General features: G+C 37.3%; 4 protein-coding genes across 5 annotated transcripts; 2 read left to right on the top strand and 2 right to left on the bottom strand.

Annotated features, from left to right (window-relative positions):
* The first annotated feature begins 609 nt into the window (after nt 1-609).
* On the top strand, nt 610-1,569 carry LOC140772463 (vascular-related unknown protein 1-like). The gene is made up of 3 exons (XM_073114546.1): nt 610-953; nt 1,046-1,111; nt 1,203-1,569. Exons 1-3 carry the CDS (start codon nt 630-632, stop codon nt 1,353-1,355), a joined length of 543 nt encoding a protein of 180 aa, XP_072970647.1. The 5' UTR covers nt 610-629; the 3' UTR covers nt 1,356-1,569.
* Nucleotides 1,570-10,929: 9,360 nt separating this feature from the next.
* Nucleotides 10,930-12,206, bottom strand: LOC140772488 (probable F-box protein At4g22165). The gene has a single exon (XM_073114577.1). The coding sequence runs from the start codon at nt 12,190-12,192 to the stop codon at nt 10,963-10,965; it is 1,230 nt and encodes a 409-aa protein (XP_072970678.1). The 5' UTR covers nt 12,193-12,206; the 3' UTR covers nt 10,930-10,962.
* A 3,910-nt stretch (nt 12,207-16,116) lies between these two features.
* On the top strand, nt 16,117-17,563 carry LOC140772362 (peroxidase 1-like). Its single transcript, XM_073114396.1, has 4 exons — nt 16,117-16,346; nt 16,434-16,622; nt 16,697-16,865; nt 17,010-17,563. The coding sequence occupies exons 1-4, from the start codon at nt 16,137-16,139 to the stop codon at nt 17,414-17,416; spliced, it is 975 nt and encodes a 324-aa protein (XP_072970497.1). The 5' UTR covers nt 16,117-16,136; the 3' UTR covers nt 17,417-17,563.
* Nucleotides 17,564-17,715: 152 nt separating this feature from the next.
* LOC140772159 (uncharacterized) lies at nt 17,716-22,200 on the bottom strand. 2 transcript variants are annotated; one of them, XM_073114083.1, is made up of 4 exons: nt 22,051-22,200; nt 20,240-21,351; nt 18,824-19,089; nt 17,716-18,717 (listed from the first exon to the last, which is right to left on the bottom strand). In XM_073114083.1, the coding sequence occupies exons 2-4, from the start codon at nt 21,265-21,267 to the stop codon at nt 17,963-17,965; spliced, it is 2,049 nt and encodes a 682-aa protein (XP_072970184.1). In that variant the 5' UTR covers nt 21,268-21,351; nt 22,051-22,200; the 3' UTR covers nt 17,716-17,962. The 2 variants fall into 2 exon arrangements, with proteins under 2 accessions (XP_072970184.1, XP_072970185.1); XM_073114084.1 differs by having other exon boundaries at nt 22,055-22,199.
* Nucleotides 22,201-22,331: the final 131 nt, after the last annotated feature.

Raw genomic sequence — 22,331 nt, 5'->3', positions numbered from 1 at the left:
TTTATATTTAGTCCAGCGTGTTAATAGTAAGAGATAAAGAGATCTTAACGGAGGGTTGGAGTTTAATTACTAAAATATTCTTGCACATTTTTTGGTTTTTTATGTATACAGAGTTCAAGTTACTTTTGATGATCAACATTTAAAATCCAACCGATTTAATAGTTAAAAAGAGAGCCCTAATAGTTTTATTCTTTTTGCCTATATTTGGTTACTAGAATTTTTATATTATTAAATTAAAACAATTCCAATTGAAAAAAACTTATGAAAATGGATAATTATACATGCAAATAAGTAACTTTTGGAACGATATCCACAAACAAAAAAAAGAAAAAGAAAAGTTAAACTTAGATATTTACATAACACTTGCATAATTCTAAAGACTAAATCAGATGATACCTCTTCATGGGTTAGAGAGAGAGAGAGAGAGAGAGATGATGATGATGTTTGAAAGTTTCATCAATTCTGAGGTCAGAAGTTCTCTCTCTGTCTCTCTGCCCCCACACAGTTGTTATATCCTAACTGTCATATGATTCCTTTCATTTATTTTCCATTCCTTATAGTATAAATAACACCCTCTTAGGCTTCTTTCAAGGGGGAAAGAAAAGAAAAAGAGCCAGCAATCCTTTCCAATGGAGAACTCACACTCCTCATCCATGGATAACTCCTTTTTCTCTGAGGAACAAACAGCTGCTTCTGAGAACAGTGGCTGGTCTCTCTACATTGATGACTTCTTGGCATCAGAGAAGAAGGAAGCTACTTCAAGTGGTTGGTCTTCTTCTACTTGTACTGGTGGTGATAGATCTTCTATGGTCTCCGGCGACGCCTCATACGTTGAATGGAAGACCCCGGGAGCCGTTAAGCTATCGAAGGTTTGTAAGAAGAGGAAAGGAAGGAGGTTTCTTGATGATGAATCCTTGGAAGATACTGCTAGTTCTGCAGCTAATGGCCTCAAGGTTAGAAAACCCACATCTCCCTATATCTCATTTTGATTCAGATGAGTGCTTTTTATATGGTTTGGTTATAAGATACTTGGTTGGTTTAATAGGTAAGTGAATTTTACCACTTTGATGTGATCCCAAAGAAGAAAAAAGATAGAAGAGATGATTCACAGGTAGGTCTGTCAGTTTGATAGATGCTTCTTTTATCACTTAGTTGTTTAAATCTAGATTTAAATGAGATGTTTCCCTATATTTGTTTTCCAGGAGAAACATGCCCCGAGAGAGAATTATGGAGACCTTGCAATCCATGAGATCCATGAAGTGAGTGGCAATGAGAAGATATATGAGTGTAATGAGCTGAGGAAGAGGGGACTTTGCTTGGTTCCTGTGTCCATGTTGTTAAATTATCTTGGATAATTTCCATTAAGTATAGTCTTTCTCTCAATCACACACACACACTCTCTCTCTCCTCTCTTTCTCCTTTTCTTTTTTCTTCAATGAGGGCCATCGAGTGTGAGGACTGGCTTTTCATTAGGTCCAATATCAATCTATGTATTAGCTGATAACTATTATGTTGTACAGGTAATTACTTGTTCAATGGTCCCTTCTTGTCACAAAATGGAAGTGAGAACCAACAAAGCAAATACTTTTCAAAGTATTGAGGAGATTAAATTTGTTTAACAGAAGAATGTTAAGAGCTAGACTATATACCAAGATCTTCGACTCGTTAGTAGTTTCAATCTTACTATGTATATCACAAGGCAGGGATGAAGGAAAAATAAAAATAAATGAAGAGTATTACTTGTTACTTGCTAATGTAAGTTATGCAAATATATATAGAATATATATGTGTATGCATGTATATATATATATATATATATGTAACTTTTTTCTTGAATCATACATTCAGAAAAAGGTATGCATATTTGATAAAGATGGTGTGAGAGTATATACAGCACAATTTGATAGAGCACATGAACCAAATTAAAAATGCTTAATTTTCTTTAATTATTGTACTGGATCAGTCTAATCAAATTTAAACTGATACTTAGTACATGGTTAATCTTGTACTTGCAAAACCACTCTGACTGGCTACAAGAGAAGTGAAGGTGGATTAAAGAATCCATTAACATGGCTTATTGAAGGATAGGAATATTAAATGTCAAGGTGGTCATCAAAGTTTCCATATGAGCTGTATTCACTGCCCTAATTGATCTCTGAGCATGTGCTTGTTACTCCACAGTGGATCTCCTCTGTAGGTTTCTGTGGATGTGGATAGGAGAACAGTTCATGGGATGCTCTTTATGTGATGAGGAATGCTATCAACTTTTTAGATTTCCAGTCCTATCATGCATAATACATTCTTCACAAGATCCAAGTTTGATTCCTTCACATGTCCACATGATCAATTGGACAATAAAATTACTTTTTTTCTTCTTCTTTGCATAGATAACCTAGGTACCTTGAGATCTACATATTATAATGCTATTGCATATATACTCTATAAAATAGTCAGCCTGTGAAGTAATTAAATTGTCTGGAACTTTTATATTGTGCTGCAATGGGATCTGCAGAATATTTTTATGAACCACTTGCAGAACTTGCAACATAGAATTATATGAAGGAAAGTAGGTGGAAAGAGAGACCCTACCGATATGCGAGAGCGAAAGAATTAGTTGAGAACAAAATGACTGCGAATTGTGATCATAAGACTTAATCGACAACCCAATGAAGTCATCCATGATGTAGAATAACAACAATTTATATTAAAATCTCGACAAATTATATGACGGATATCTTGAGATTTTATAGAACAAATTGGAAAGGTACATATTGAATGTATAGAATTAGTCAGATGGTAGATATAGTCTGCCAACTCTGTCATTATCCACTCTTGACTGCTTCCCAATAGAATTTAATATAATGTCGATTAGAACCTCATATTGGAAATACAACGGCGATCGGTGAAGCCTTGGATCTCAATGCCTTGAAACTAATCGCAAATCACATTGTACTAGCGCAGTGAGCTTGCTCAAAGAGTTAAGTACATCACATGTAATGTAGAATTTTCAGATGATCATTTAGCTACTGACTGTAGTATAAGTTTCTAGTTATTTGCATCAGTGTATTCTAAGCTTTGTTTAAATTTAGTAACATGGCACAAGAATTTTTCATAGAAGTGGTATATTTTTCTTACTAGTTATATATCTTCCTCCTTTCGTCTCATAATCCATGCTTATGCTCAATAATGCACCATCATTAATCTATTGAAGTCAACTTGTTAGCTCAAAATACTAATGAGGGGACCAGTGCTTGTACCCTTGTTATGAAATTGATGCTAAAATATGAATTTGGAGTTCTATGAAACACACAAACGTAGCATGTTTTGCCGTCATTATCCACTAGAAGAAACTTCTGCCAATGGTTTAACAAAAAGTAAACACTTCAGAGTTTATTAATCCACTAAGTAGATGTCATTGTATTCCACAACAACCTCTACTTAAACAAAGAGATCAAATAAATATCAGAATGATTGGTGGTTTAAATTATGAGAGCTAAAAAGACTAGAGACCATAAATAAGATATGAAGAAGTTTAGAAAAATATATGAGATTCCATCTAGAACAGAGGCACGAGGAGTGACTTCTCACCATACTTTGCTACAGTATGATTGTTAGAAATAACATACTTATAGAACTCTTCCCTCATTTATTATTAGTATTTTTTTTTTTCAAATTCATACAATGATAAGTTATCTAATTGCTTGTACAGAATATCTTAATACAAAGGAACAATAGAATAACATCATTGGATATGTGAGCGAAAAATGCTACAGCCACCAAGATTATGTTTCATTCAATAATATCTTTTTGGACTTTTTGGATATACATACATGGATATATCCATATTAATAATGATTATGAAATGCACAAAAAATTGAGGTTTTGTTAGTATAATTCTTATAATAACTAGAGAGTCTTGCTTTTATAGAGTTCCTTGCAGGTCAAGATATGATAACATTGTGGTTTTGTTAGTATAATTCTTACAATAACTGGAAAGGGCATTTAGGTGATATAAAAGTCCATCAAAATCTTGTTAGTAGAAGTATTCGTCTGTGATTGGTATCATGGCAATCCACCATAAAAATAAAGTGGTGCTGTTCTTCGAAGTTTCATATAGTTACTGAATAATACATCAGATTTGTTTGTGCTATATTTGGTCAATAAAAACAATTGTTCACATTAATTTCTTCTCAAATGCCGCAGACATTGAGAAAACACATCTAATCCAAAATTTGGAAAATTTAAAACCTCCTGATTCTTGTAATCTCATGCTTATCCATTTAGCAGAAGCAGTCTATAGGATACACTGGATTTAGATCAGCAGACATGCTTGGCATTAAATATTGAGGACATAGTTATAAAATCGCATCTACAGAAACAAATTGTATATTTTATCTCCATCGCGAGGATGGAACTCTTGATGTTGATATGAGAGGAATGCAATCTTGATTTTGTTCTGGTGGTTATGATCATGGAGCCACAATACTTTTTCTCTTTAGTGGAATTCAGTTGTTGATCTGATATTGCTTCTTATAAAAAAACTTCCCTCCCACCATTGACCAAAGGCTGTCAAGAAAGAAAGAATTCTTCATGACAGAGACATTTTTCGCACAATTGGAAATATCCTGCTGAAGTAGGTAGGGTTCATTGCTTGATTAAAATACCCAATAAGTAATTTACAAGTTGATAGGAGAGACATAGTGATCATATTAATAACAATAAGGCTATATTCTCACCCAAATAAAAAAGAAAAGAAAAAAATAATAATCTCAGCTTCCTATAATTTGTCACTCATTGATAAAAATAACATCTCAATTCCGCGTTACTCTATTCGTCTGGTTATTTCCATGACTTGAAAAGATAATCTCAGCTGCCATCAACTAGAGTTGCATGATGCTATAAATTTTTAGTCATGATGACCCAATTACCATGACACCATCATTAGATCATGATGCCCATTTTGCCATTTCCAGCTATGTAGCAAGGCACAGTAGCACCAAGACATGATTTGGGATCACTGGCTCAGGCCTGAGAAGAGGATCCATAAAAGAATAGTTTCTTCTTGCAATTCATCTTCCTTTGCTACCTTTGCTCTCAGCTGACCAAATTTATACTTAGCTTGGCGCCTCTGGATCATTCATATCTTGTTCTTCAGATTATAGTTCAGAAGTAAACACGGAGTTCTGAGCATGCATACGATAAATTATCTCTGCATCACACGAATTAAGCAATTTCTACTAAATTTTACTGTAGGCAAGGGAGGTTTGATACACATTGAGATTGATGAAAGATGGTTTGGTTGTCAGTTGTTATGTAAATCTCCATAATGATCGATATTGCTTAAACTGCGCAGTTGACTACCTCTACTTGATGCACAGATTAAGTATTGTTTGGAAGAGATGTTTCTATCAAGAAAATACTCAGTTCTGTTGAGAAAGCACACAAATTTACAGAATAGAATCTTAATTTCAAGGTTTTCTGGCAGAAAAGAAGCTGCTTCTACCCTCTGAATTGCAAAACTGACATTATTGTTTTCAACTCTCTTCTTAATAAGTAATCTATGTGCTTGATACTTTTCATTATCTAAATGAATTTTAATTGGGTTTAATCCCCAATCTTTCTCAAGAAGAAAAGAAGAAGAAAGAATCTAATTTCAAGACTCCTTTTTGGATATTGAAGGTCTGGGACATGAACATTACATAATTCTTTGCAGATGATTTAGCTTACTAACCTACCGTATCTAAATAGAAGAAGAACAAAAACAAGCAGTAGCATGCAGGAACATGTACAAGAGTGTAACATTCTTAAAGTTGATAAAGAATAAAACAATAGCTAAATTTCTTAAGAATAAACTGATGACAAACCTTTGAACTTTTTTTTACAATACACTCTTCTTTCTTTCAACTAGATTCCAAACAATGTAAAAAAAAATAAAAATAAAAATCACTTGCAACATCCCTAGACAATCCGAATCTCGCTTGGCATTTCATTGACATCTTCAGGTGCAGTTGCAAATGAAGTTCTTGACTTTGATGATCTCGATGATCTGTTTGACGACGTCGGTGAAGAAGTCTTGCATTTCTTCCTTCTAGTCTTCTTCGGGGCTTTCGGTATGTCGGGGCAAGGGGATGCCTCTGAGCCAGAGTTCTCCGGGAAGATTCCGAATGGTGATATATCTCTACGCTGATCAAAATCTGTTAATCCAACAGTAACCAAAGAATGTGAATTATGAACACATACATGCGAAAAGGATACGAAAAGTTCTGAAGACTAAGTAGAAAGAAAACAAGAAAAGAAAGTAGTACCACCTAGAGTTATCAAATTTCAGAAAAGAAAGTAGTGATGGCCACATACATACTTCAATTGGAGACTAGAATTCAAATAAATAATACTCTAACATCCTCCCATGACACTGTTAGAAGATAACTGTGGAGCCATCAACGGCCACTTATTGCTATGGTTTTAATCATATTCTGACCTATAAAAGAATTCAATAATCCAGTTACTAACAGCTCATTGTTGTCAAACTTTTTCTTTTTCTTTATGCTTGGCCATAACTAAATCCACAGTCCAAGGCATCGACATTATAAATATGAGAAATTCATTGGCCCCAAGTAGTATTATGTATTTATGTTACCAATCAATGAGATTAGGGACTCTTCTGAATTGGTTCAGTAACCAAATATATTTTTATCTTTTTCATATCTAATCAAGTTTACTCTTCAAAAATTAAGACTAAGAAATAAGACTAACTAATCAAGTTTGGGTTGTAGCCTCAAACCAAAATAGTACATAACATTAATAACTTTAGCGGTATGAATACTTATTCTAGAACAAGAATATACACAAAGAATTTCTCAATGAGACAAGATAATAACAGTACTGACAGATATTAGAATGGTTAAAATATTTAAATACCAGACTAAATGGTTATTAAACATCAGAACAAAGGTCTAATTTCTTGATTCGTCGTTGGTAGGGATTATGTCATTTTAAGAAGACAACATTGGAATTTTTTGTCGATTGTTATTAAGGCATGGAACAGCTCACTACCAACCAAATAATCAATACTTGGTGGCCCATAACTTAGATTTTGTACTTTTGTACAAGAAACAGACAAAAGAGCATGGAAAGATACGGCATGTTTGCTAGTCCATGGCCCATAACTTAGATTTTGTACTTCTGTACAAAAAACAGACAAAAGGGCATGGAAAGATATAGCATGTTTGCTAGTCCATGGTGATATTTTTGTGATATAATCCTCTTTAGATTATAGTAGAAAGGTCTAAGGACAAGAATCTATCAATTAGTCTATCCAAACTCCCACCTTTTTTAACCTTTTGTGGTGGCTGATTGCTAATTTCAATAAGTGATCAAGTAATGCACAGACACAGAGAGAGAGAGAGAGAGAGAGAGAGAGAGAGAGAGAGAGAGAGAGAGAGAGAGAGAGATAATATATATATATATACCTTGAGAAGCCCAAGATGTCTCTCTAGACTGACCCAAATTGCTAAGGGAGGCAGAAGAGAACTCTGGTGTTGTCTTGAATTCATTCATCTGCAAAACAAAAGTATGTCAGTAAAACTAAGAAGATAATGGACTCAAAACTTTTGTAAGTTTTAAAGCAATGATGTCTTTACCCAAGTAGGTGCATTCTCAGATGGGCTATCCCAACCAATGTGTGCCACATGCTTCACATCAGTAGGATACCCAATTTCCATCTCATGCTCCTTGTACACTGCAAGCCAAGATCCAAACAAAACAAGCTAAATTTACTAACTAAATTCATGCTGATCATCGGTTAAAAACTTGCAATATGAGAGATGAACATTGCACATAAACATAAACTGTTTACCAAACATTTGAGAGATGAACTTGAATCCCTTGATGATCCCCTTCATCTTGGTTGCCATTGGATGAGGTCCTCCAGACCAACAATTCCTTAACACACATAAAGGAAAGGAAAACATCAATTAGAGAAGAAGACATTGAGGCTATTAACCTTTTTACCCATTTTGAAAAAGGTTAGTACCAAATGTTATCAGCCATGTCTACAGGAATAGAAGGTCAATGCTCTTAAAGTTGGATGATGGTGTACAAGAAAAAGTATTGGAGAGCAGACCTTTATGGAGTTGTAGGTATTCAACAACAAAAAACTTCCTCCAAACCAACAACTCCATCTCTTTCCATCCTTCCCATGGTATAGGCCTAAACTTCTAAAGAAATGAGCCTTGTGTCAACTTATACAAGTATAGTAGAACAAAAAAGAACAAAAAAGAATTGGTCTTATATGGACGTAGAGAGAGGAGGAGGAGAGGTGGCAACCAACAACTAACAGTTTATATTATAAGAAGGTGATACTCGGGAGAACTTGCAGAGGCTTAAAAAGTATTCAGCTTCTAGTATGTGAGATATCAGAATCATTTAGTGCATGAGGTAAAGATTAACTGGATCTTGTGAACTGTCATTTGCCTTGCCTTGCCTTGTGAAAATTTTCTCAGTAGTTTTGAGTTAAAAGTTAAGCTTCAGAGTTAATCCAATGAAAGATTTTCAAGTTAATATAAGAATATATAAAAAATTATTTGCATACTATAAAGGGTAAAAGCTAGGATGGCAAATTATTATATTCTAAAGCTATATATAAGTTGTTGATAAGTTATATATATAAGTTAATGAAGCTAGTTTATAAGTGGTAATGTACCTGCTTACATGTGGATTAAGATCCACTCTTAACTGAATATAAGAGAAGTCTTAGTTTAAGATTAGATCCCTCTGTTCTGGCAGTTCAATATGATTGAGCTGGTCTGTCCTGTCACAGTTTTTTTTTTTTAAAAAAGGGAAAAAATACAATAAAAATAGTCCTTTTCCATTTTCCAACAATTTAATAAATTAAATAAAGAACAATCTCACAACAACAAAAAAAAGATTTTGTGAAGATACACTGTTTTTTTTAAGTATAATTTTGATGGTAATATTCAGATTGACAAAAAAGAATTAGAGCAACAGCAAACATTATCTTCTTCCAGCAAAGGTACTGCTTTCTTGATCTATTTATTATCTTTCAATTCTTTTATATTAATTAAAGGCTATGGGATGCAAATATAATAGTTGGTATCTCTCTGTCATGTGCCTAACATGCCTTCCTGATTCACTTAAAAGTGATATGGCAACATAAAATCCCTGCTGCCATGATCACCATATCCAACAAAGATTAATAATTTAATGCAATCTATGTGCATGTTTTGATGCAATCCACCCACCCCAAGTCCCCCACATACTGGAATGAGTCTCAAATCACAGCAAACCATCTGAAGAAGGCACTGCATCATTAGATTAATGGAGAAATTGGAGTGTGAGATAGTTGGGGCCATGTCTATGTAGCACAATCTTGTTATAGGGAGGATATCTAATCACAAAATCCTGTGGCATTCTACTACTTGCATTAGGACATAATAATAATCTTTTTAGGCAGTGCTGCTGAACTCTGATCTTTCCATCATTAGTATTTAGGGTAGGATTTCTTGATTTTCTTTTATTGTAAATTTGCCCATAAGGCTTAAAGCTTTAATGGTAGCAAGCATTAGGATAGCAGTAAGTTTAAGTAGTGTCATTACAATGCCATAATTTGCTCTGTTCAAGAATACACAGAATTTGATCTCAAAGCTGAAGATTCTGCCAAACATCATTTTCATCACTTCAGACATTTAAGCAGACAGCACTCAACATCATTTTCATCACCAAATAACATAACACACTCATGAGAATATCCCACCACATTTAGGCAGTCAAATAGTAAGTCACACAGGAGTACAGAGCTCAACAAGGTATAATGCGGAAAAAGAAAGGAAGTATTGGACTATTGGAAAAAAAAAACATAAAAACAAATCTGGAAGCTTTTCAATTTTGCAGCTTAATGTTGAAAACAGCAATAGCTTATACCATGCAGACTTAAACATTATCACCGCGAAGATAGGATTAAAAAAAACTCATTTTTTGCCCCCTTGGCCGAGCTCCTCAGAACGTAACACCTCACATACCTTTCGAACCCTGGGTTGCAGAACGGTGGATGTCCCCAGAGTAGTATGTTGGACATACGTCGTAATGCAGCGTGCGCCATCGTGTGGATAGCGCTTGACAACATAGATAATTAATATATTTACTATTTTAATTATGTATTAACTTAATTAAAATTTTCTTTCTTTAAAATAATAAAATAAATTTTTTTGGAAAAATAATAATATAAGATTATTAATCTCAAATTTTAAGCTAAACTAAAAGATATGAAAGTGTAAATTTTTGAAAATAAAATTTTATTATTTTTTACTATAAAATAAAACAATATTAAAAATATTAAAATATTTATAGTAATAGAACATTATTTTTAGATATAAAATGTAGGATTAAATATATAAAAATATAAGTATTAATAAACTAATATTTTATAAAATTAAAATATATTCAAATTATATTATATTGCATATTTATCTCCATTCAAGTATTGTATATCTATCTTAAATTGCATTGTATTATATATTTATCTCCTCGACTAAGGATTGCATCTCTCTAAATTGCATAACTCTAAGCATTGTATATAAAAAAAAATATTAATTTATTTACCAAATATATCATCGGATATTTTAGTAATTTTTCCTTTTTGTACTTCAAACATAATCCAAAATATTATGTAAACATGATAAGGAATAGTTATTCCTACAATATTACTCTCAATTTAGTAATAATAAGTTAGGCTTTGTTATTCCTATTTCACTCTGTTACTAAACGTGAAAAAGGCCTTGTTCGTATCAAAACAAGACAATATGAAACTAAGTAGAATTGAAAAACAAATATTAATAATCTAAAACACGAAGAAAAAAACTTGGTTATATTTTCTTACTAGTTTCAATCAATCTGTCCTGCAATATATATATACTATTTCACTTGTATCATGAAACTAGTTAGCATTTACGTAAGACTTGGTGTCACCCAGATCGGAGGCGGCCACTCTAGCTGCAGATCAGCAGGACAGATAGGCTCGATTCTTCCATTTTCCAAGTTGTAAACAGAAACATCGCACCTCTCATCTATTTTATCGTTCATCACCCAAGCATCGTCGGTTATATACACGCAGTTCTTCCTGAACCCAGGCAACTCCTTGGTAGAGATGCACATGCCATGATTGCCACCAAGGAGCAACGTATAGCCGCCTGACCTCGGCACCTCAACGTACATCTGGCGGTCGAGATCCATCAAGAATACCCTGACGAAAGATTTGTCTTTTTTCTCCCTCCAGACTTGCAGGAGCTCGCCCTGGGGAGAATGTACCAAATACTTGTACTGGAAGTCCGAAGAGGAGAACCCCTTCACGACCTCCATCATCTGCTGCGGCACCGGCATGACGATCTTGGACACGGGCGATGGCCCGTTGAGGTCCCATATCTTGACGGCGCCTGGCATTGTCAACGCATAGAAACAGCTTCGGAAGTAGATACAATCGCGGTACTGGTCAAAGATCCCATCTTGCGGAAGCCTAGTCCATTGGTTGTCGCCTGCTCTCAGGAAAGAGAGCGATCCGTGAGGGTCGTGGATGAGCATGACGGTGTAGTCGTTCCCTTCTGACGGGCTCGACGATAACACCGCCTTCTGGTAGAGGAAGCTGCATAGCATTGCCGGCCTTTCGTTTTTCGGATAATCTTCCATATATATTCGAAGGCCACCTACGCTGTACTTCATCTCGCGGCGGGGCCCGAATTCGGGCATGAGATGATCGAAGATGGACAAGCAAGGGAGCTCAATCTGGGAGCCGGTGATCGGGTTCAGGAGGTGGAGGTCGTAATTGTCGTCGGCGGTGATGAGCCAGCCGTGGGAGGACCCGATGCAGGTCCGGAAGCGGATCGGAGGGTAAGGAAGGTGGACGGTGTAGGTCTTGTCCTCGGAGAGGCTGTACAATTTGGCGGCGGCGACGTCATCTTTCTCTTTGCCTTTGCCTTTGCCTTTGCCGTAGCCGCAGTCGCCGGAGATCAACAGCAAGGGAGCGCCGGGGGGGAGAGGGAAGCGAAGGCGGCGAATCTCGTCGGCGGCGGAGCACCAAGAGGAGGAGACGGCGGCGGACTGGAGGAGGTCGGGGATCTTGAGGCGTTGGAAGGCGAGGACGAGAAGATCCTTTGGGAGATCGGACCAGTCACGATCGCCCATGGCTAAAACCGGGGAGAGAGAAGGCAGAAAACCAGATATGGTTCTGTCTCATCTATCTCTATCTATTTATACCATAAAAGAGACTTATCTTAACTTTTAAATACAAAACTAGGTATATTTTGCCTTATCAGGAGAATTGCTGATCAAATCGACGACTCCTAATATAAATAAATCACTAAATCGGAAAAGGACTTTCTATGAATTTTTCTCATTAATATTTAATAGTTATTTTAATAGTTTTAAAATTTTTATACAAATAACTGATTCAAAGTGTGCCGGACTCTTAAAAAAACTAACATTGAAAGCATATCATCTAAATCGACAGGACTCAAATCTCAAAGATTAATCTCGATTATTGTCGGTAGATTTGATCAAACGGCCCAGCTCGTCCGTTCCCGGCCCGGCCCGAGCCCGAACTACCCATGGGCGACACGGGCCAACTCTTTGCCCACTCGACTCGGCCCAAAAGCCCGCCCGTTTGGCCCGCAACTAGGCTTGCCCGTTCTGCTATAGTAGCTCGCCGATCTGCTGCATTAGCCCGCCCATCTACTATAGTACTTTGCCTGTTCTGCTACATTACTTTGCTCGTTCTGTTACAGTAAAAATATTTTGGTATTGTACCGTTTTGCATTATTTTTAAGCACACCTTTAAAAAATTTTAATTATTTTTTAAATTGAGGAACATAAATATTTTTCTTTTAAAATAAGCTAATAGCTAAAATATGGGTTGAGCCGAGTGATTGGTGGGTCAGGCCGGCCCAGCCCGACCGGCTAACCTGATCTCTTACGGGCCGACAGGCGGTAACAAGCTAGATTATTCTAGCCCGGCCCGGCCCGACTCGAGTGATTGGTGGGTCGGGCCGTGAACAAATACTTAAACCCAGTTGGCCCAAAAAGCCCGACCTGGCTCGCCCGATGATCATGTCTATCGGTATGCATTACGAATTGGGTTACTTTGACACCCTTGAACTATACCCGATTTTCATGAGAAAACTTTTTTAGATTATAATGTTCCTCCTAAATTTTTGGGCAAAATGAAAAACGATAATGAAAAATGCATAATGAACAATTATACCCCTAATAAGTTAATGATGTCATCAATTTAGATATAACTAGAAAATAAAATAAAATAATTAAATTCCAAACCATCCACTTTCTCCACCAAATCCACTATCATTTCTTCTCCCCGAACCACTCGCCCTCGTCATCAGTGCACTTCCTCTTGGTGGCGCACGGTGGCCAAGGACCTTCACGAGCCACTTGCCCTCACCGCCCTCACCCTCACCACCGTTGCCTTCACTGTCCTCACCCTCGACCCCCGCCCTCACTACCCTTGCCTCACCCTCACCATCGTCGCCCTCAAGCCCTTACCCTTGGTCTTCGCCCTTGCCCTCACCGCCCTGCCCTCATCCTCGACCCTCGCCCTCACTGCGTGTAGAAGTGCTATAGACGGTGAGGCAAGAAAGGGTAGGAGGGGAAGGTGGGGATCGACTCTTTTGGGTCGGTTGGTGCTCGCAAGCCGGTGGTAGGGAGGAGATGTCAGCGGCAGCAATCTCGGTGCTCTTTCAGGGAACGTAGGTGATGGTGAAGGGGAGGTAGAGCTAGGATTGAAAATAAATCAATCCTAATTATCCTTATTTAATTAAAAGGTCAACATAAAGTTGTATTTAAATCTCTTATTATCCTAATTATATCTCTATTAATTTGATTGAAATGCACATGTAAGTTATTTCGGAATTTATTAACAGTCACGAAGCTAATTCGTACAATTTTTTTTATGTAATACTAATGAAAGGGTGACATCAAAATTTCAGTAAAGTTTAACGGGAACATGGTAATTTAAAAAGTTTAGGAGATCCCGATGAAAACTAAGTATTATTCAAGGCTCGTTCTCGTAATTAACCCTTAAGGAGAAACCAAATCCAAGATTCCAATTTTTAGTTTGTACGTGTGAGACCGTTGTATCGACAGTCCAAGCTTGATTAATACTGGCCATTTGATTGACACTAGAGGATGAAATACATGGTTGATGATTTTTTTAGTGATTATCGGATTGGATTCAAATCCTAAGAATTATTTGGGCATCAATCTTAAAGTTATTTACCTGAGTCTCACCGATATGGATTCGATCTTACCTAGGGGTGAAAACGGGTTGGATTAACTCCGACCCGACCCGCTATTCGATCCGATTCGGATTGGATTCGGATAAAAAATTTCTATCCGACTCAGATTCGGATTCGGATATGGATAGAATTTTTGAAAAAATTCGGATACGGATTCGGATACGGGTCGGATAAATTTTTCGGATTCGGATACGAATATCGGATATCCGTTTACCCGCATATTTTTTTAAATGATTTACAGTTTTTAGTTTGCTTATTTAAATAGTAAGTATTAATATTATTACTAATAATACATTATATATTATTTATAGAGATTAATTTCTCTAATTTTATATATTTGACATATAAAAAATTATTTGTTGTAAAACTCTTAATCATTTTGTGTTAATTATATTTAAATAAAATATTGTAATTATTTTAAATTTAATCAATATCCGTTTAAGATCCGATCCTTTATCCGAAAATTATCCGTATCCGTTTAGTTAGGATATGGTTTTAAATTTTACTATCCGTCCAATATCCATATCCGAATCCGTATCCGAACTAAAAAATACGGATCCGGATATGGGTTAAGCACTATCCGATCCGTTCTCACCCCTAATCTTACCTCATATAATTAGGCAAGTGTTTTTCTCTTAATACTGTCTTATTCTCGATGTATTCGTTTAGAATCAAATATTTATCAATTAAAACTTAAAAAGTGTTTAATTTAGCTTGAGAGTCCTGACTTATTCCTTCATTTATAAGTGCTTTTTTTTGGTGCAAATAACCACCTTATTTTCATCGTATTTGCAAATCTACTCTTTTTTTTTTTCTTCAAATTATGTTGTAACAAAGCAATTTTCAGCAGCTATAAAAGGTTTTTTTTTTAATAAAAATGTAGTTAATTACACTTAGGAATAATTGCTTATTTTCACATATCTCTCATTTATTTTTTGTGGTACATTACTTCTTAGCTAGGTAAAACTTTTGAAATATTCTTTTATTAGTTATATGCTTAATTTTTTATTAAAAATATATTATGTGACAATCTTGTGATTAATTCACATATTAGTGAGGCGTTTTAGCCTTAAGAAAGAGAGAAATTTAGATCAGAATCGTCAAGAAGAGTGAACTGGTGGCTTAAACTCAGACAATTTAGGCTAATTAAAGCAGTCAAAGCTGAAATCTGGGTCAATTTTGCCTCAATGGTGCGTAGATTGAAAGTTTTGGGGACTTCTTAGCCCACGTTTCCAGCTAAAAACTAGGATAGAGGCGGTGGATAATAGCTAGCATCCAGTTGTTCATAATTTGTAGCTTACTATTTCTTTAATTCTACTAGTTTAAAAGTTAATCTTAATTGGTGCAAACTAAAGTCTTTTGAAAGCTATGCTTAACTTATAAACTCACTGATTCCCTTAAATTTGAAGAAGTTGCCCATTTCACATGGAGAAGTTTCAGAGATACCAATGATAAAATTGATATCAGTAAGATTAATCTCTCTCAGAAACATGTGAAAGAGGAAAGAAATAATTGACTCAATGGATGTAGCTTAAATTTGCCCAATCCCTTGAACCATGAGGAAACCATGCATCATGCATGCTGATCAAAGAATAGTCCAAGATTCAAGAACAAGCATGATTTGGACTTCCTTGGCCAAAGCACATGATCATATGAACTACTCGTCAATTAACCTTCATTAATTTGCAGGCAATCCTTATTGTGTAGGTTGAAAGGTCAACTCTTTTGTCCTGCAAATTGCTAATCTAAGGCCATCCTCTTGCTATATAACATTCTTCAAGTACTAGTTCATCTTGAAACATATCAAAGCATATTACCAGTATGTCTCTGTATAAGTTATTTCTTCCTTTGGCTCTTGTGCTGCTACTTCCAGTGTCATCCTATGGGCAAGGCCTCAGGGTTGGCTTCTACCAGTATACATGTCCTCAAGTCGAAGAAATCATCCGAAAAGAGACGACGAAGGTGATATCGCGCGCGCCAAGCCTCGCCGGCCCGCTACTTAGGATGCATTTCCATGATTGCTTTGTAAATGTATGTCATGCAAGAACTCAAAGTATTGCAGCATTTTTAGTAGCTTCATAGTAAGCTGTTCTAAAGACTTGAGAACTATATGTGCAGGGTTGTGATGGTTCAGTTTTGCTGAATGCTACTAATGGCAATCCAGCTGAGAAAGATTCAATCCCGAATCTCTCGCTGCGAGGATTTGGAGTGATCGACGGCGTTAAGGCGAAATTGGAGAAGGCTTGTCCGGGGGTTGTTTCATGTGCTGATATCTTAACTATAGTAGCTAGAGATGTAGTTTTTTTGGTAAGAAGTTCTACTTGTGATCTAACTTTCAATAGTGAAAATATTTGATGAATGATGATTTATACTTTGTTCAGACTAAAGGACCAAATTGGGATGTATTGACTGGCCGGCGGGACGGATTTAGGTCGGTCGCCGCCGAAGCATTGAACAACCTTCCACCACCCTTCTTGACCGCCATCCAGAATTTGAATCAGTTCTTCATTCCTAAAGGTTTAAATGCAAAGGACCAAGTTGTTCTCTTAGGTAATAACTAGTCTCGAACTCTACTTATTTCTCATATCAAAGACTGGAAACCAAAGCAAAATTCTACTTAAATTTTGTAACAAATGTTCTTGGTGCTGCACTGTTGCATTAGAATGTGATAGCTATATTTTCTTGTGCAACTAGGTGGACATACTATAGGAACCTCGCATTGCTCATCATTCTCGGATCGTCTATACAATTTTAACCGGTCGGGCAAGGCTGATCCGTCGCTCGACAAGAACTATCTACCAAGGTTGATGAGCAAGTGCAAGCCTAACGATGTAAAGACTCTCGCAGAGATGGATCCTGGAAGCTTCAGGACATTTGACACAGGCTTCTACAAGCAAGTTGCTAAGAGGAGGTCACTCTTCACATCAGACCAGACCCTAATGCTGGATCCTGAGAGCAAAGCTTACATCGAACGCCAGGCCGTTGGGGACCAGACTGAGTTCTTTAGGGATTTTGCAGTGTCCATGGTTAAGATGGGGAACATTCAGGTCCTTACTGGCACACAGGGTGAGATCAGGAAGCATTGTGCCTTTGTGAATTAGATAGCTTGGTTTCTCTGATCTGTGGAAGTCTTGGAGCATGGAATGAGGTGGTGGTGTAGTTCAGTGTTCAAATTTCTATGTTGCACTACTGTGTCATGTACTCGTTTAATTGTACCATCATGGAATAAATCAATTTGTTCTCTTGTACGTCAATTTGTCTTTCTTGTTTGTATGCGTACTTGTACGCATACCACTCTTTAGAACTGCACGATTTCCCTGTCAAATTCTATCAAGTTAACCATAGCAAAATGCAGGTAATAGAATAAATCTCAAACTCAAATGCACAGAATGAACCAAAATTTGGGCAAACTGGTCTCCTTATAGAAAGTATTTTGGACATTGAGGTTGCCAACAGTAACACGAGATGTAGCTTATCATACACAATTTCTGCAAATAAGATTCCGAAACGATCACAGATCAAGGAGAGAAACCTATTCTAAAGAAAGAACTATTTTCTTGCAAAGATATCAACCTACAACTCATACTAAAGTTCACATGATCTACCAGAGCAGTTTGACTAATAGATCATGGTCATGACTCTTCCAGTCACCTAGCTGCAGCTCTTGCACTCATAGACGAATGGTAGGTGGTACTCCTCTGCTTCCGATATGAACTGTAGACGTCATCATACTGGCTCACTTCATTTGGATTTGCAGTGGCTCCAAGACCTAACCGCCCTGAGCTGACTGATCCTGGTTTGCGATCAACGGTCCCATCAGCATACATTCCAGTCTCTGGGTCCACCTGCAAATTGGGAGGCGGAGGAATGCATGCTCCTCCCTTGCGAACTGGAGATTCACGCTCATAGTCATACACATCATCTTCCTTTAATTCAGTCTGCTTCATTGGCCCTTCTGATGGATTCACCTCTCCAATCTCTTTGAAGAATTTTGAAACTCGTTCAAGAATCTCAGAAGGCGACACAGTGGATGGTGGGATCACAGTAGGAATGTCAAGAGGGCTCATTGGAGAGTAAGGGACACCGCTACCAATTTGCATCTTCCTAACCATTCCAGGGATGAGACCAGGAGGAAACAATGGATATGGTGGAGGATTCAGGTCACCTGCATTGGCTACAGATGATTGGGCAGGTACAGTCGGTTGGACTGGTAGAGACCCTGGAAAAGAACTCTGGTTGATACCTGGAAAAATACCAGTTGGGAGTTGGTCTGTCGGAAATTGCTGAGCAACTGGAGGTGCAAACTGTGATAGAGGGGCTGAAGCAAAAGGCAGTTGCTTATCGCTTCCTTGTTGATCTAGGGGTTTATCATGCTGCCATTGTACAGGTGCTTGCTGTAATCCTGCATTGTTATTGCAAAGGAAAATGGGTTTCAAGTCCAAAAAACTCCTTTAAGTTTTTTTTTTTTTGGGGGGGGGGGGGGGGGTGGTGGGGAGAGAGATCTCTACCTGCGAAAATTGGGGGATCTGACACTTCCTTTTGTATTCCAGAATGTGATGGCAGTCCTCCAGTCATCTCCCTCTCAAAGCTAGCTATAGTTTCCTGCTCATAAACTTCTTTGGAAGCCCAGAATTGTAAGATCTTCTCCAGTCGAGACTGGTTAGCTTCTTTGTTGTGTGGATTATTATAAATTTTGGTAAGCATGGAGCCCAAAACAGGTTTGAATGCAAGAGCCTCATTGTCAAGATCTCGAGGATTAATTCGACGTTGTAAGCTGCCAAAATATAACTGATAAGCCAAGTGCTAGCAAGGATAAAATTTGCACTTCAGCCTTGATCAAGCAAGGAAATATTAAGGCATATATGCATTAAACAACAATATTACTTCTTCAATGCCCAACAATCATATTATCTGTGTCATTACAAGATCCCTATCATATATTGAGATATTTCATACATAATTCTTTTCTTCTTTTACTTCTATAAGTGCTGAAAACATCACGAAATTGGGGCAGTTACATATTTCAGAATCTTTCTGCAGTCTACTCTATTAAGTAATTCAAATCTAGAATGAGATAACCGACTAAAACACACAGAAGAAGATGCTAACTCTCATGAAAAGAAAGAAAAGAACAAAGCAACCTAACTATTAGACTAAAATAATAGCCAAATGTTCGCAATGAAAATTTTAGTCAACAATAAAAACCAAACAATGTATCAGAAAATCTGCTTCAAACCTATTACACAGCAAGAGAAGATTTGAAGCTTAAGATAAAGCAATCAACTTCAGGTTGTATAGAACAATAGTCAATAACATAAATCCATTCTGAGATTTCTAGGTATATTAACAAGGTGTAGCTATATGCCTATAACAAACCAAGACTACAATTTTCTATATTCTAAGTCTATAGTGCTATAAACTTGTGATCAAATTTTAGGCAACAGAAATTGCACCCAAGTTCTTATGTTACTACTCCACTAACCAAAAGGGCATGCATGAACATGAAATATCAGGATCAGTTAGCAAAATTTTCAGTTATAGAATAATAGCTATGCAATATATTTGAGGGTCTAACCGAAACTCATTCTTCAATGAGTGAGTTCAAACAATATGTTAGCTCCAGGAGTACAGCAACCAAAGAGAATGATAAGATCAATGTAAACAAAAATGTCCAAAAGTCAAAGGATAAAGTAACACTCCAGATCAAAGTATATGGATAATAAAATGACTCAGCATAATATAAGAGACACAGGATTAAAGTGAAAACATGCATAGAAGATCTAGTGGCAGCAAGAAGATTATATTATATTATATTTATACACACACACACATACACACATATAAAGCTAATAAGATGTGTACTAATAAAGCATTGCAGCAGAGAGCTAACCTCCTTGGCTACACATACATTTGAGGAAGTTTACCTGTCAAAAAGAATGTCATTGGCCAGGAAGATAATGTGGAGCTGCCTCTCAGAATCATCTAAAGCGAAAATTCTGTCTCTAAGGGCTTCTGCCAAGGCTGGAGCAAAAGGTGATCGTTGCATAAACCACATCTTGGCTCCCTTTATAGCTTCCTTGGTCCCAGAAAGGTTATTAAGAACACCATTAAGTTCTGCTGCAACATCAGATGGAAGAGGTCCTGCTAGGCCCTTGAAGGACTTCATTGAGGACTCATAATCAGCTCGACCCTGGCCAGCAAATGGTTGAGGCTGCACTGCTTGCTGATACTGATCATAGAAGGGTGGATAAGAAGGTCGGTGCATCTGGGGTGCTCCAAACATGGAAGCTGGAGGACCAGCTGGAGCACCCAAAGGTGGGGAGTTTAGTCGCGATGGATTTAACAAAGGGCTATGAGATGAAGGTATCGCAGGAATGGAGGCTGACGGATACAAAGGATTGAAAGGGGAACCGGATGGTCGTGTTGATGACCAGAGTTTGTATCTATAGTAGTTATGCCCCTCACCACCAAAGAGAAAGCTGTAATCAGGGTTATCCTGTTGCTTCTCACGGATCATGACCTCAAACTCAGGACCATTCTTGGCAGCATACTCGACTAACTTATCAATCCGTTTGTGGAGCTCAGGATCCGAAGGAGGCGCAACTGGTGGAGGGGCTGAATCTAATGGGTGCATGAAAGGGGAAGAAGGCATTAGATGTGGAGGTAGATGAGGAGCATATGGTATTGGCGGTTGCTGCTGTTGTTGGAGGTGTACAAGTGGATGATGATGGGGAGGATAAAGTTGTTGTTGCTGAGGCATGGGCCGATGATAAGGAGGAAACTGCTGAAGAGAAGGATGAGGGGCAACAAATGGCGGACCATGAACTTGGTGAGGGAGTTGTTGAGCTTGTGGATGAAAACCAAACTGCTGTTGCTGTTGCATGTTGGCCTGTTGCTGCTGTTGCTGAGCAAACGCCATTGCTGCAGCATATTCATGGGCTTGCCTATCCATAATTCAAAATGACAGTATGAATATGAGTAATCAGGAGGCGACAACAGTCACACAGCTTTGCTTGCTCTCCCAAATATTAATAACCTGAGAACAATTATAACATAGACAATGTTACAAGAAAACCCATTTTAGATCAAACAGATACATTTAGCCTGAACAATAATATAACAAACCACCACAAGATGCAACATATAGTTATAGATAACTAAGCGCCATTAACCAAAACTGTGTTTTAGATTTTTTTTTTTTTCTATGAACAAGACCTACACATTAACCCTCTTACAAAATAAGGCATGCTTTGATAGCAAAAGATGGAATATCCATGATACAGATAAACAAGAGAAAAGAAAAGAAAGAGATTAACACGCAAACAAATATTCACCAATCATTCAAACAACAAACCAATGAGGAAATACATTAACACCTCTAAATTGCAAGTAAGAAACCAGCTTTCCTATACAAAGAATCAGTGAAATTTCCGGCAAGGCACCAACTTTTAGCATCAAAATAGACGAAGAAGAAAAGAAAGCAGCTTGACACGGCCTAATCATGGCAAACCTAACAAAAAATAACTCAAAAGAAATTATAGCGAACTCACTCAAGATCATCAAGTAAACCAGAAAAGGAGAAAAATTTAAGATAGAAAACCACTAACGATGAGATTACAAGAAGAGATATTGAGCTAAGGCCCCCTAAGGTTACCAATTTAAGGATCTCGTGACACCTTGCTTCCAATCAATAGGGTTTCAAGATATGCGATTAGGGATTCTGGGATGAACTTACCGACCTCCCACGGGGATGGCGGAGGAAATTGGTGAGGAGAAGGAGACGATGCGACAAAAACTCCGGCCGTCGGAGGAAAGATAGGGAGAGGGCAACGAGGGTGCGCGAGGGCAATGGAAAGAAAAAGGGAGGAGGGACCGCGCCCGACCCGGATCCAGTAAGGCCAAATTGGATATGGTTCCGGATCTAACTCAATAAATTCGTATCCGACCGGACAGTCTTAAAATATAATATTATTAAAAAATGATAAACAAAATACTTGTAGAATATGAAGGGTAATT

Source organism: Typha angustifolia, chromosome 12, assembly GCF_048772165.1.
Source record: "Typha angustifolia cultivar Huaian chromosome 12, ASM4877216v1, whole genome shotgun sequence".
Classification (NCBI taxonomy): domain Eukaryota; kingdom Viridiplantae; phylum Streptophyta; class Magnoliopsida; order Poales; family Typhaceae; genus Typha; species Typha angustifolia.
Note: the sequence above shows the minus strand (reverse complement) of the source record. Positions and strands in the feature narration are given on the sequence as shown.